Genomic DNA, 15437 nt, shown 5'->3' on the forward strand with positions numbered 1-15437 from the left:
GAGTTCATTCAGATCACGTTCACTCATATGATACTGGATCAAAGCATTTCATGCCACTATGAATTTAAAAATCACAGCTGCCTTCTCACTATGGCAAGCTGTTTTTCACATGAGATCCATATTAAACAGTGAGAAGCTGACCATGTCCACTTCAGTGTTCAAAAGCATACTTTGTTTCAGGAAACAAAAGAACACAAACCCAAGGCATTTAGTTGAAAAAAGAAGTATCTTACAAAAATGGTATCTTAATTCGAGAAATCACAACAGTATTAATAAAATCTTAAAAGACAATTAATACAGTGTTTATTGAGAAGCAGCATAAACCCAAACAATGCATAAAAATCTCAAGTGTTTACTGTTACAGTTTAAGTGCATATATTCCTTTTATTATTTTGTGCCTTTCCACAGGTACAGACATACAGCAGCTACACAACTTCTTTTCAGAAAGCTTTTACTAGTTTGAAATCTCATCTTTATAATTGGGTAACACAGTGAACTAGTTCCAGCAATAAACTCCAGGTTTATATAGACTAGATTTCAAAACAGTAAACTCAACATGGAAGGTGCTAAATTTTTTTAATATTCCCATAAAAGGTGACATAATACACAATTCAAGTGAATTAAGACAGGCGATATACACAAGACATTTGTAAAAGAAATCAGATGTTTAATACAAAATGCTCACCTATCTCTAAAGATAAAAAAGAAAAAGCTTTTTATAAGGTAACAGTATGGGCCCTACTTTCTGCATGTCTAAGCGACAGGTTATTACGGGGATGTCTCTAAAGTTTAAATACAGTCTGTGCCGTCTAAATTACTTCCACTTCTTTTATAAATCAATGATGGAAGATGGAATCACCTAACATAGGAGCCTGAGCACTGAGAGTTAAACTCCCACTTTGAAATGGTTTCTAAGTCAGACTTGCCCCATTCATTACAAAGACAACCTGTGCAGCTCCTTTGGCTGAGGCCATGATCTCTGAATAGCAACCCCAAACAAAACAGGAAACACTTCCACCGCTGAGAAAGAACCAAAGAGTAGAGTTTGGTCAGAATGATAAGCATTAGGGAACAATTCCATGTTTACAGAAAAAATGTTCCATTTCTGAAGAGATGAATGTGAATTCACAACTGTAATCTTTAATTTTAGATAATTTACTAAGTACCACAGTATTGACAATCTTCATAAATACTATTAGTTTGGAAATAAAGATGTCAAAAAAGCACAGACAAATTCATTATTCTTACTGGAAGAACTAGTGAGTTTTTATTTTAAATTTAGCCTTTTGCTTCAAACAGTATGTTGTGGCATCACTTTTACCAACCTTATTCTCAGGGAAGCGGAGATAGTATGAGGATACAGAATAGGCAACAGGGCTTACTTCCATTTTACCACCCCACCCCCAAATTTCCAGAAAACCTTACGTACTGCAGATAGATTACAGGGAATACCAGAATTCACCCATTTCACATGTTACCATCGCCTACATAAAGCTGCTGTGTCTGGCTTGGACAATAGCCACAATGCTCCATCACACTGATTGATGTGGATTAGACTTCTCTATTTCCAGCTTCTTTCCCTCCCAAATGCTGGGGACTGGTGAGGACAGACGCCAACCCTTCAGCTCCATGAGGATAAATGAAGTGCTTCACCTGCCCTGGCAATGATCTACATCCATCTGAAGAGCAGCAAGAGCATATTGACAAAGCCCCTTCCTTGCCCTGAGATATGCCAATACCCCATGAAGCTTACAGCCTTAATAAGTAGAGATGGAAAGTCCTTTGGCTCTCTCAAAGTTTCAGATCCCTCTCTTCAAGAGAGTTTGAAGAGAACTCTTCAGAGTCTTCAAGAAAGACTGAACATAAATGAATCGCATGCAGAAAACCTTAAACCATTTCAACGCCTGGGCCAGAAACACCATGCCATGCCTGGAAGCACCAAAGCAACGACTATAGAAGAAAAAAGATTTACTGCGTTGTTGTCTAATATAGGTTTTCCACATATGTGCTTGGAGTCTTTTGTGTGGTAGTTGACAACCATGCCAATATTCCGGTCAAAACCTGGGAAAAGATAAAAGACGTCATTTTACAAGGCCAACCAAGCTGAAAAGAAACTTAGTAACCAAGTGTATGCAACTTCCTAAATTTAGTTTACCACTATGGTGTTAAACTGCTTAAGAAAAGAGGCCAACAGACTAAACTATATTAGTTGGTTTAATCTGGTAGCTTCAATGAATGGGATATAAATGCAGTTTTTTACATTAGAAGTTACTTCTTTTGAAAAGTTACAGTTTTGTCAGGTCTATTTCTCTCTTTCTTAGTTTCATAGCAATGAAAGGAATGAAGCAAGCTAAATCAGAGGAGAAAAAAGCTGTTCCAAGAGCCATTCTAAGGCAAAGGATGCTGTTTTGAACAGAACAGAAACAACTGATTAGCAACATGCATTTCCTGCCAAGACGTATTTGTTTTCAAAGGACAATTACAGAAATAACATTATTACTTGTCTGACAGAAAACAAGCAGAAAACAAGGTTGAATTTATAATTTCTATTTACACAGCGGTTTTATACTACCAGCAGCTGGACTTTTTTCCTAGTACTTAAGCCATTTCCTGCGCTACTTCTGTACTATCAGTACTCTAGCACTGTGTTTCATTAGCTGTTCCTGTACACACACCATTATCCTATCTTTTGTCCACCTGCTTTATTTCGTATGTGGATAAAGGCATAAAATTCTAGCATGCTGGATTTTAACGCCAACTTACACTTTAGTGAAGTATAACTGGGTACGAACCTATGCACACATTCAGGATTGACATAAAGAAACATTCCAAACCAAATCAGTACATTTTATATTAACATTATTTTTCTCTGTAGATATGAATATCTGCCGATACCCACAACATGGAAATTTCATTTTGAGCTGCTGTTTTATTACAAAGAAATTTTCAACGACTCGGAAAAAACTTAAACCCCGCCTTCCCAACCTGCTTGGCAGGTATATAGCTGGTATTACTGTTACCTTTGAATCATACATTTAAACCTAGCTTCGGGTAATGCAAAAGAGGTACAGAAAAAAATCAAACTGCAAAGCCTGATAGTTTAACTCTCAACACTTGCTATGTTTTAGAAAGTCGCAAGTTTTCTTGAGAGAAAAACTGGGAATAAATGCTCATAAATATATACCTCCAATGCACATAAAGCATAGATTCAGAGCATAAACAAGCAGGAAAGGTGACAGTAAGTCCTTCCATTAGCTTTGTTATTGACTGAATGGGTACAGCTTCAGACCGGTAACACAGGAAAATTTCAATCTAATTCTGCGCAGTTATTCAGACAAACTTGTACTAAATAAATGTGTGGGCAGGGAAGGACTTTCTCTTAGAAACAGGGGGTATCGCAGACTATTACATAAACCAAATCCAGCATGATGTTTTCAAAAAAGAGACACAATTTGTTACTACCACTGCCATATTCATGCTTATTGTTTTTCAAGATGCTGCAGAGAGGTTGGAGTATTTCTTATGAGACCACATTGAACAGGGATTGGAAAAGTGAGTTAAAGCAAGGAGGGACACAAAACCTAACAGTGTGCACCACATGAGCAGCGCTATTTCATCTATACCACAGCATATATATACCACAGCATATATGCATATATGGTACACATACTCCAGCAGTGCTTATGAATTCGTAAAAGAAATCTTGGAACTTGCACACTGTCCCTGCTGCAGCTAGCAAAGTAAGTTGCTGAGCATGGAAAAATATCTGAAGTGAAAAAGAAATAGATCCTGATAAATGCAGACATGCATTAGCTAGGTTTACCACATTCTCTTAACGCATCTGCCTCATTAGCAGCATGAAACATTGTCTGAATGCTGAAGTGTTTCCCCTTTAGTACAGAAATATCTAAAAATTACTCAAAGGGTTAACACTCCATTGTATTTTGGACTTTCCTGGAACTACAAGGAATAGAGCATAAAAACGTCTGGAAAGCCAAATCCACACCATCAACAACAGTTTTCAGTTCTCACTGTGATGGTAGATTTAGAGGGCTTGTATCTCTCAGGCGGTTCATCTGCACATTCAGACCTCAACTGTATACTGACAACGAAATCCAAAACCTTACATTCTCTCTGTAAACCCACCGTTAAACAGAATAGCATCAGATACAGTCTTTAAACAATTTCTAAACACAGGGTAAGTTTACAGGTTAGCCTAAAGGTTGTCTGTAATGTTTATTCTCAGACAATGATCCTTAAGGGCAATGAATAAATAATTACTGAAATCATTTAGAATCATCCAGCTAACAGTTTGTTGGGTTTTTTTTGTTTTTTTTTTTTTTTTTTAAAAAAAAAGGACATGATTTTTGCTTTTAAAGTCACAGCTAGTTTGTGACAGGCTTAACTTATAGGAAACAGTACTCTATTAAGTGTTACCAAAAAAAAAAAAAAAAAAAAAGAGAGAACGTAAAATATTGTGTACATTTTCCTGAAGCTTTTCTTATTTAATTCTTAAAGCTAAGATTACTGCTAAGTCTTCAGAGTTAGAAATGAAGCTTCTGCAGTGACAACTGAATCTGAGTAAACGGATAAGATTAAGCTGACATTTTCTTGTATAAAAAGTCACCATAATTAGCTATATAGAAAAGGAGAGGGCAGTAATTGCTTTTTCCAAGACATTATATTTTTCCAAGGTAACATGTTGGAGATCTCTGGTCTCTTTCAGTCATCAACAAGACAATAACATAAGATAAACAAATCAAAATGTGGAAAATGACCAACTGCCCTTGCTCATTTTCATTAATATGTCAATCACTTTGGCTCCCTTTACCCTATGTGTTGCTAATTCTGTATTTTTTTCCATTTAAAAATCATGTCCTCAGCCCTTCCTGAAATTCAAGTTAGTTTTTAGGTTACATTGGGCGGGGGGCAAAAAAAGGGGAAGAATCTTACCGCTGTATTGCATCGTAGCTCCCAAATATGAATCAACAATTGATCCCAGTAAGCCAGCTGCTGCACCAAACACAATAATGGGCCATTGTGGAGCAGACATTTCCAGATCATTCACGAAAACGAGTTGTGTTATGAAGTAGGCTATACCTACTGTCATGCCCCCAAGCAAACTTGAGAGCAGGCCCACTAAAGTAACAGCTCCATTAGTACCTAAATCAAACAAAACCAAGCTGGTTTACAAACTATTTCTTAAAGACTTATATTTGTTCAAATGTTTTATATGAAATCAAAGTTGTGTTCATGGTGATCTTCCCCCCCTTTTATCCACAGGGCTCGGCTACCATAGCCTTTATTTACAATCCCCATTATGCTGCTGAGAAGCTCAACCTGCACCATTACAGCCTATTACTATTACTTTTCCTGTCTCTAAGGCTAGTGATCTAGAGATTCACTAGCATTAAATTAAAAAAAACCCAAACAGATAGCACACCTCTCAATGTCACCTGGTACTCATCTGCTGTAAGGCATGGGGGGAAGGATAAGAAAAACACTTGCTCTAAAAAATACAGAGCTTGAGATGTGCATGTTATTAAAGCAATGCCTCTTTCAGGAAAAGTATACCAAGACATATTTCACCAACACATTTAAAATAAAGAATAAAACCCATAGAAAGGAAGTTGTTTGACAGTTCATTGAATAAAAAGCTTATAAAGAGAAAAAAATGCCCACGTATTTAAATCCTGTGCCACAAGGTCTAAAACTCAGATCAACATGCCAGCAAGACTCAAAAAAGACACACTGCTTCAAGGTAGCAATGTCATCCGCTGTGTGGACAAGGTTTGACAGACAGGAGGTTGACTTTACCCACCCTCGGTAAGATATTAAAGGAAATGACCGATTTGGTCAAGAAGTGAGGTTTTTTTTGTAGCGTCTGTACTGAATATGTGTATATTCTTCTACTGATTTAAAATCTTAATGTCTGAAAAAAATCAGTTAATAATTTGCATTCTTTCTATTATTGGCAATATAAACATTTTTAATAGTGCCAGAGATGAGAAGTGGCAGCATTCACTAAGAATAATTTTAACTCCCTGGATGCCATCTTGGTGCATATCATCAACGAGACACATTAGAAACACAATTGCGTATATTCCATTTCAGTGAATGCATTCCTGCTAACATTCTGATCATTTGTGTTGTTTGCTCTTCTGGGGCTTTTTTGGAACTTTTCACATTGGATGCATAATTCAAAACCGATTAAGAACACGTAGAACAAATAAAACCTTACCTACTGGAACCTTTTCCCAGGTTGTTATCAACCTCGGCTTGCTTTTACTCACAACACTACCAATCTCTGAAGCCCATGTATCACCAGCAGAGCTTGCCAAAGCTCCCAAAAGGGATAAGCACATCCATGATGCTGTGTATTGCTTTGAAAAGTCGATAGGAATTTCACCCGGTCCATTTTCTATCATATACAAGACAGCCAGCTCAGTAGGAACACCGCCGTTGCAGAGTACTTGCACCCAATTCCTCTGTCCACCTGAAGTGACAAAACCTAAGTTTTAGTATTTTCGGGAAAAATACCTTGACAGGGAACAGCAGGAGACATGACAAAAGCAAAACACATGTCTATAAAGTTAACTTTGAAAAGACACACTCTCAAAACAGAAACTAGATAGCATTCTATTAAATAGAACAGAAGCAAAAGCAAAGTCGCTTACTAATGTTCATAGGGATGGGAATGGAGGGGAGGCACGACAACAGTGATCCCTACCCTGGATATTACACCTCACCTGACCCTTTGAAAGGAAGAGGAACGTGCAGTTTTTATTCTCCACAAGGGATCTGAAAGAATGAAAATGTTACGGCTTACCTTCTTTGTATTCTGAATCTATTTGCTTCTTTATATCTTTTTTCCATTTAGTAAGTTTTGAAGATGTAACAAAAAATACAAACAAAGAAGTGAAGAAACTGTAATTTGCAACTGCAAGGATAAATCCAACCACTAATCCTATAAAAAAAAAAAAAAAAGAGTATATGAAGTTCCTTCATGTAACATTGCCTGCTTTGAAAAGCAATTCAGTATTCTGAAGCTCTTTAGTATGAAGAGTATCCTCAAGATACACCTGAGACAATCATGCAATAGAATTACTGAAGCATCAATATCTATATGAGAATTCCAGAGACACCTTGACTGAAAAATAATCAATCAGTTATCTTTATCATTTTCTCTTAAATTTTACTGCTAAACTGCTGATTTTATCGCTACAGGCTGAAGTGAGTGGTTTTTAAGACATTCTCTTGCCACAAATCAGTAACACCATGCAAAATAAGTCAGAGCAATTAAAAAAGAAGCTAATGGATATATAACTGAAATCTAAGTACTCTACCTGAAGAATATGATTATTTGTATAAGAAGCACATACACAGCTGTGGCTGTGTCTCTACCAGCAAGGTTATCTTCAGTTTGGGAACCAAATCCCTCCCCCAGGGTCTCTACCTGTATAACCCTCCTCCACATCTTAACAGATGCCTCTTCTCCCTTCTGTTCTTTGTTTTCTTCTTCCTATTCCGATTTTTATGCCATCTTTTTCTTTCTGTAATATTCTTAAGTATTTGAGCTCCCAGGTGTGCTGCTTTTTTTATCTCCTCCTTCACAGGGGAGGTCTAATTCTCACTGCCCACCACGAGATTACAATTCTTCACGGCTGAAAGAAAATTGGCTGCACTTAAAGCAAATGCCAATATAGGTTGGCTAGCAGAGCTGTTATGTTAAGAGGTAAAAACACAGCAGAAGAGAAAATACTAAATTTTTTTAATTTAGAAAACACTCCCCTGAACTCAGACAGAACAAGATTTGTAAAACGGGTGACACGGGAAGAAAGGATTTGAGGTCCCGTTTCCTTCCATTGACCATCAATTCAGACAATGTCACAAGGCAAGGGTGAATCACCTCACCCAGAAATCTTGCATCAGATTTCAACAACTGTTGCAGGCTACACTGGCGTCTTTCTCACATGGTCAAGACAAACTTTTTTGAAACCGTCATTTTCTTCTTATTTTTTGGGAGGCCAAAAAATGCCTAGAACTGCTCATACTACAGAAAGGAGAACCACATTACCTTTACTGACTTCCTACAAGGCAAGTAGGCTGCTGACATGGCTCAGTTTTATGGTATTTCTTTATCACTACCTCTGCCATTTGTTTATCTCTATGTGAATCCATCTATATGTTATATCAAAACATGCAATTTACCTGCATACTGTACTGAAGTCTAAAAAAATCTTCTAGGTTTATATAAATGTAATGAAAATATTAATCAAATTAATTACAAACAGCAGCAAAGATTAACTTGACTATTTAAACAGGCATGAGAAAAAAAATCAGTATGAATTCAAGGTATGTATGCTTACATTTATATTTTTATTATAATAGATCTAGGTAGTAAAGTCTTAAAAGAACATTACGTACAATAAAAAGGACCTTAATTTAGTTCACTAAATGTTTAGCTTAACAGTCATCAGGAAAAAACATACCTCCCAATGCACCACTGTGATCAAGACTCTTCTTCTTAAAACCCTGTGTAGCAATGATTAGTGGAACCAAGATTGAAAAAAGCCATCGCCATGGAGAAATGGGTTGTAAAGTACCTGATAAATCAAATAAAAGGGTCACAGATGATCCTTATAAGCCTTTTTTATGCCTTTATAGCTGAAAATTCATCATCTTCTAGTATATATTTAAAAACTGATCTTAATAAAGATTAAAATTTTTTACCCTTCAGAAGAATGGAAGACCAAAATATTTGCAATTATCTACTCATTTTTTCCATCCAGCTTTCACAGAAAAAAGAAAATACATTACATGAACTAAAATTAATTACCAACAAGTAGCAAATGTGACAAGAAATAAACAGGTGGTATTTTCTATTCTAAAAGGGATTTATAAACTCCAAAAATTAACATTCAAAATGTTAAAACTATCTGAAACCTGATTTGGATAGAACAGATAAGTTCAGACTTTAGGAAAAAACCCAAACCAACCATACAGCCACAGTAAGGTGTATAGAATTCAGTTTCAAATATGAATAAAATTCAAACTAAAATTCCAGTTAAGAAAACAGTAGCATTCCTCTCATGTACAGAGACCACAGAGCAACTTTAAGTAAATAAATTAGTGCAAGAGCTTCCCTCACAGATAAAGTTACGACTAATTCTCTGGTAACTATAGGAACAAATCTGAACTTTTATTATTATTATTTCAATGATATTTCAGGAAAGATGGCAGCAATAAAGGCAATGAACAACACTGTCTATGCTCACTAATGGTTTTTAGCATTGTAGTAGAAGGAAAATTAGTACAATATATTCAAAGCTTTAACTTGTTTTTCCAGCCATCCCAAATACCAGTGCTTTTAGGGTAAGCCATCCTTGTTTATCAAAAGCTTTGGCTTGGTAGCCTTTGGCTATGAAATGCAAGCAACTTTTTTCATCCCTTTTTTCATTATCTGTGTATTCTGAATTATTCCTAGGCTATGCCTAATATTGTCACTTCGTTGTCTATGCCTGTCAACTGATATGTCTATCAATTAGAATTTTACACCATGTTAATAGAAGGACTGCTGCTACCTGGCTGAGAGAAGACTTCAGAATTAGTTTCATGTCTATGTGGAGAGAAGCACCTCAGCGTACATAGAAGCTAGCTAACAGCTGCATTTCTATACCCTTAACATTACTACCTTATCCTTTTTATTCTAGTTTGGAAAACTTAAGTATTTTGTAAATATATTAAGTGCTTCATTGAGCTACAGTGATAGTTGGTGTCACCTAATAAAACTAGCAGGAAGTCCTGCAGTTCGTATACGTGTTTATTTTATACGCCGATCCTGTCCTTCCACTCGTCTGTGAACAGACCATCAGTTTAATCACAGCATTACTGATAATTTACACTGATGCAAGGATGGAAGTTTAGATGCTCAGCCTTCTTTTACAGTTTTAAAAAAGAAATATTCCTCTTTTGTTGGTATCCAAAACGTTCTGATTGTTTCTCCACGATACTTGCTTGAAAACACAAGAACTTCCAAACTGGATCAAGCCAAACATCTGGCTGACTCGGAATCCCAACTGGCAGTGGCGAGCCACACATGTTCAAGGGAAGAGTGTAAGGAACGGGTAAAGATTGACCTTCCCTGTTTTACTGGGAACTTCTATGTTACCATTCCTAAAATCCCCCATATATTTGCCCAATTCATTTTTTAAAACAGTTTTAATTTTCATCTCCACAACCACCACCCACAGAACTGAACTCTGGTTTTAGATGCACTGGAAAAGGCCTTATTCTGAAAGCTGAACAGCAAAGATCCTGCTGCCTCAAGTTTCACCAAACATCTGCTAAATTTTATGACCAACTGAATAATGATTTCCTATTCACATTCTTCTGGCCATTTGTGACCTATATAAAGTCCCCTTTCCCTGCTGAAATATCTTTACCTATTTAAGTCCTCTTCAAACGAATGTTGTTACCTGCTCTGACCATCCTTGTTGCCTTCGCTGTTCCTTTATAACTCTGGTACAGGTAATTTGAAGTGGGATGACCACAAGTTCATGCAGTACCCATAGCAGCGACACACCAAGATTTTATGATTTCCAACAACCTATTGTTTTTTTTGGCCAAGTGAAAGGTGTTTCATTTCCAAAAAGGGGTAAGAATACATTAAGTAAGCTGGATGGTGTAATTCCCCTTCCCAATTACCTGCTGGTATTGAACCAGGCTACCGACCTCTTCAGTCATGCAGTATATTAATTACAGACGTATGTATTTGCCCTGCTCTTCTAGTCATCTTTTCTTGCATTACTATCTAATCACCTTTATCCATGGTAATGAAGCTCCTGGGTCCCTCTCTCCACCATACCTCAGGGAGAATTTACATCCCTCAGGACCTGACAACATATCCATTACCTTTACAATGGATGTTCTTACGGACTTTATTAACCCTACATTTTTCACCAAAAGGGCTAGACCTAGAAATTAGGAACGCAAACAATTAAACTTATTCCAGCAAGCCACTGGCTTCCCAAAATCATGATTTTTAATGAAGAACAATATATACTATAAATTTTGCATTTAAGGGAAGGTACACATGTGACATATAGGTCGGGCATTACATAGTCTGGTTTCCACCTGAGTATTTACCCTCAAGCAAGTCTTAAGTTATCTAGTGCCATTCTCCTTATCCTGTCTGTTTCTCTAAGCTACAGAAAATCTGGCTTAGCTGAGAATCACAGATGATTTAGACTTCTCAATTCTTTGCTTTGTTCCCAACCTGGCAGCAGTACAGACAACCGCACACTTCGGTCTGGAGCAATACAGAGACTTGTTGAAAAGCAAACTGCATCCAACAATTGCACGTCTTGTAACATGTATTTACTCTCAGATTTTTTCTTCTCTGAGGATTCTCTAGACTAATCCTTTTCCACTTCTACGTTCCATTGTCCTCCCTGTTATTTTTTCTCAATTTTATCTAGAACAGCACAACTAAATAGACTGAGCGACAAGATAATTTCTTTTCATTTGCATTAGAAATTATTTTCTTTGTGGCATGGTATATTCAGCATAGACTGAAAACAGATACTTAAGCTAGGAGATACCCTTCTTTTTCTATGTGATAACGTGCCCCACATAGTGGGGGGAATCCTTTCCACTGATTTTTGTTCTGACAGCAGCTGCAACAGAATTGCCACATTACTCAAGTCTTGCCTTACGATTTCACATGAGTATGGATTTTAGGTTTACGTGTTTGCTAAGTGAACGGCACACGTGCATGAAGTATTTAACTGGCAATTAGTCAAATCCAAACCTTTTTACAAGACAGGATGTTTTTCATTATATTCTTCGCTGACAATTATTAAATTCAAATTGCCAAGGCAGACCACTTGAACCGCTCACAAAACAAAAATATGCTGGTTGTCGAAACTATAAACGGTTTACTTTTACAAACAAAACTGAATAAAAAAAAACCCCAACAAGCTATTTATATCTTCAGAGCCTTCTAAAAAGCTTTTTCTTGAGTTCCCAGTTTGTTCCCTTTGGTTAGTCATTCAAGTCACCAGGTTCTGAATTTAAACAAGCTTGCAGAACAGGAAAACAATATCCCACTCAGCTGTCATAATTCCACACCATTCCATAAAGCACTAGTGTCCATAGTAACTTATCTTCTAAGAAGGCAATTTATCAATGTCCTAAACATATTTGTTTCCTTCTACAATTCCACAACACTTACTAAAATAAAAGCAGTTAATGTAAGTTAATAAAGGAACTACTGTCCAGTTAAAAGGTGCATTATTTTAATCATAAAACTGTCTCAATAAATATCTGCCTCAGTGGTGAGATTCTTACAACCTTTATATTCTATCACCTCACTTTGAGTTTAAATTGAAAGACACAAATTTCACTGCAAAAGAAGACAAAAGCACATTTTACAGAACACTGAAATTTAAAAGCCTGAAAAGAAATTCTTCTGTAATACTACAGTTTAGAAGTCTTCCATCTTTGCAGTCACGGAGACAAGAAAGCTACTGACTATATCCTGAACTACACTATTTACTCTGACAGAAATTCACTACCAGAAAAAATACAAGAAAGCCAGTCTACCGGGTGAAAGTGGTGTGCCCACTTCCTAAAACATTAGCCCTTTCAATTCTTTTGAACTTGATGTAAGGCTTTCAAAAATACACTTCAAGCTAACGATTATCTCAGCAAAATTTTAAGTAATAATTTTTGTTTAAAAAACCCACAAACGTTTAAAAAGTAAAGCAAATAGCTAATGTAGGTTTTGAGCTAAAAATACAAAATCATGAGAAATTATTTATCATATCTGCTATACAAATACAAGACATCCCAAATCTAGCATTAATTAGGTCTCAGTCTCAGAAGAAAGATTTCACACAGGCACAGCAGCTGGTCTTGCTGGAAAGCTAAACATGATGGTTTTCAACAAGAACTTTTGTGCCAGCAGTACCTAGAGTTTTGCAGATACACAGGCTCCCTCGTGCAAAGTAGGACAAACGTATTTCACAGCAAAACACTTGTCATTGCAAGTGCAATCATTTCACAAGATGAAAACTTCTCCTCCGGGTACTGAAAAGCCCCAAGGCCGTAGGAGGTGTGCAAGGGAGTCTTTGCAGTCAAGAGTTGACTCAAAACCTCAGAAGAAAAGCACCACCAACTGTGTATGAAGAGATCTCCAGTGCTGTAGTCTGGTATGGCTCATTACAAACCAGGGAGGTTTTTGGTGTTAACTTGAGCATGAGCAGCACCAGAACGCAAAGGGGTTATTTTTGGTTGGTTGAGTTAACAAACAGAATTTTCATCTTTTTAAACTGATGGTTTTGTATTTCCTTGAAAAAGAAACAAAACAACAAAACAAAAACCAAATGCATCAGTTCTAAATTACTACTAAAGGTAAGTAGTTAAGACTAAGAACACATTTATTGTTTTATTATGGATCCTTTAACTCTTCCACTTTATCAACATTTTGGTCGCTGCTGGGTGCCTGAGCATTACTGTGAACTATAAACTGTAAATTAATAAATGCATGTTTGTGGTATGTGCATATTTATGGTCAAGGGCTGTGAATTTCATCACTTTTATGGGCTGAACTGATTTAAGTTCTCTCTCACCCTTCATTAAGCTCGCTCCTACTATATGCTTCATTCACCTCCTCAAGCCAAGGTCTTTGCATTGTCTCAGGCAAACGGACCACGCAAGGTGTATGTCCTTCTTCTGTAATCATTCTCTACAAAAAGGAGGATTTGTCTGCAGTCTCCTCCTTTCTATCAGTCCCTATCCTGACTCACCTGTATCAGGCCTCTCTACGCTATCAATTCTCAATCACATTAGATAGCAAGGACTGGGATACCCTAATTAGAGGCAAAACTCAGAGAGCCATATACCTATAGAGGCCACACACTTAAGTTGCGTGTTTATATGCAACTTGGCAAGCTCTAAATAACACAAACAAAACCTGTTTGTGAAGCCTCCTTATGCATACCTTCTGCTTTGGCTTGTGAGATGCCAGACACATAGAAGTGCCCAGAAAACACAGATTTACCCGTACTAACACCCCATCCTAAACCCCAAAGCACTGAAAAACACTGAACAGAGATATCCAACTGCCACTGCAAAATTCAGCTTATACTGGTGGGATATTTATTCTAGCTTCTTATGGATCCAAGGTGACACTAGGCTGTTGAAGGTGTTCATAAAGCATCCCTAGGCACTCAGCAACACTGCAATGACACTGGAGCTCTTCCTGCAGACTGAGGTCTTAAGGACAGGTCTTTACCTGTCCTGGGAAGGCAGTTAAACTCTTCTAGGCTTGAACTGATGCTGAGGGCAGTACTGCTGCTTTTGCACATTGCTGTAAAAACGGTCCTAGAACTGAAATGACAGACCACAGAAAGTACTAGTGTCCCTGCAACTACACACAACTAAGCCACAGCCTGCCTGAGCTGCCTTAACAGAACACAAAGCCGACTGTACGCACTCATGCCAGACACTCCATGCATACATGTACGCACTCATGCCAGACACTCCATGCATACATTTCTCTTGTACAGTTTTCCCCTGCTTCTCTGCTCCTTGACCGAGGAATTCTTCTTGCATGCCCTGCTCAAAGGTTGCATACGCACTCCTAAAACTGCTTTGAAGGCTGGTAAACTCCTCCTGTGCTGTCACTACTTCCCCTGAAAAAGACACCTACTAGCTAGCTCTTTCTTTTCACTTTTTCACTTTTATCTTATTTGTTTTCATTTAGGGAGATAAAAATCACAAAGAATAACATAATTTTAAATCCCACGGGCTCTCTGGGCAGAGCTGCAAAGAAGAGTACAGTTAACACTTTCTAAACCATTATCAGCTACTGTCAGGACTGAGGTTTTCAGCTCTACTGACGACAGCAGAGGCTGTGCACACCCCTCTTCCAATTCCCTATCTCCAGCCTGCAGGGGCTGGAGGAAAGGGTTGGGGAGGGAGAGAGCGGGCGGCTCGGTTCACCCCTCACCAGGCCATGCCGGCCTCTCTCCAGCCCCCCGGCCACTGAACTCACCGTAGTAAGTACTTGCAGTCATGGACACGATCCAGAACACCAGAGAAATACATATGAGCAAGTTGAGGACGACAATATTCACCATCATCTTGAGGTACTCCTTGAAGAAATCCTCCTGGTCACAGGACATAGGAAACCAGAGGGAGAACACCTGGTGGGGAAGCACAAGGCCCAGCGCATCAGAGACACCGCTACTACTACTACTACTACCACCTCCTCCTCTTCTTCTTCCTCTTCCTCCTCCTCCTCCCCCCGCCTGAGCCGTGGCCCGGCCCGTACCGCCCCCACGGCCGCCTCTCGCCCCTGGCACCTCAGGGCTCTGCCAGGAGACACGAAGGCGTTCACGGGGAGGCGGCTGGAGACCCCCGCCCCGTCT

General features: G+C 38.1%; 1 protein-coding gene across 1 annotated transcript; it reads right to left on the reverse strand.

Moving 5' to 3' along the window:
• Positions 1-269: 269 nt before the first annotated feature.
• On the reverse strand, positions 270-15232 carry TMEM19 (transmembrane protein 19). Its single transcript, XM_009960530.2, has 6 exons — positions 15062-15232; positions 8493-8606; positions 6830-6967; positions 6242-6496; positions 4954-5163; positions 270-2061 (listed from the first exon to the last, which is right to left on the reverse strand). The coding sequence occupies exons 1-6, from the start codon at positions 15189-15191 to the stop codon at positions 1898-1900; spliced, it is 1011 nt and encodes a 336-aa protein (XP_009958832.2). The 5' UTR covers positions 15192-15232; the 3' UTR covers positions 270-1897.
• Positions 15233-15437: the final 205 nt, after the last annotated feature.

Source organism: Leptosomus discolor, chromosome 1, assembly GCF_034619465.1.
Source record: "Leptosomus discolor isolate bLepDis1 chromosome 1, bLepDis1.hap2, whole genome shotgun sequence".
NCBI lineage: Eukaryota > Metazoa > Chordata > Aves > Leptosomiformes > Leptosomidae > Leptosomus > Leptosomus discolor.

Coding starts and splice junctions, on each gene's coding strand:
- TMEM19 (XM_009960530.2), bottom strand. CDS start 15,191: ATGTCCTGTGACCAGGAGGATTTCTTCAAGGAGTACCTCAAGATGATG. Junction 8,607..15,061: donor GACTGCAAGTACTTACTACG/GTGAGTTCAGTG, acceptor TTGATTTATCAG/GTACTTTACAACCCATTTCT. Junction 5,164..6,241: donor CTGGGAAAAGGTTCCAGTAG/GTAAGGTTTTAT, acceptor TGTTTGATTTAG/GTACTAATGGAGCTGTTACT.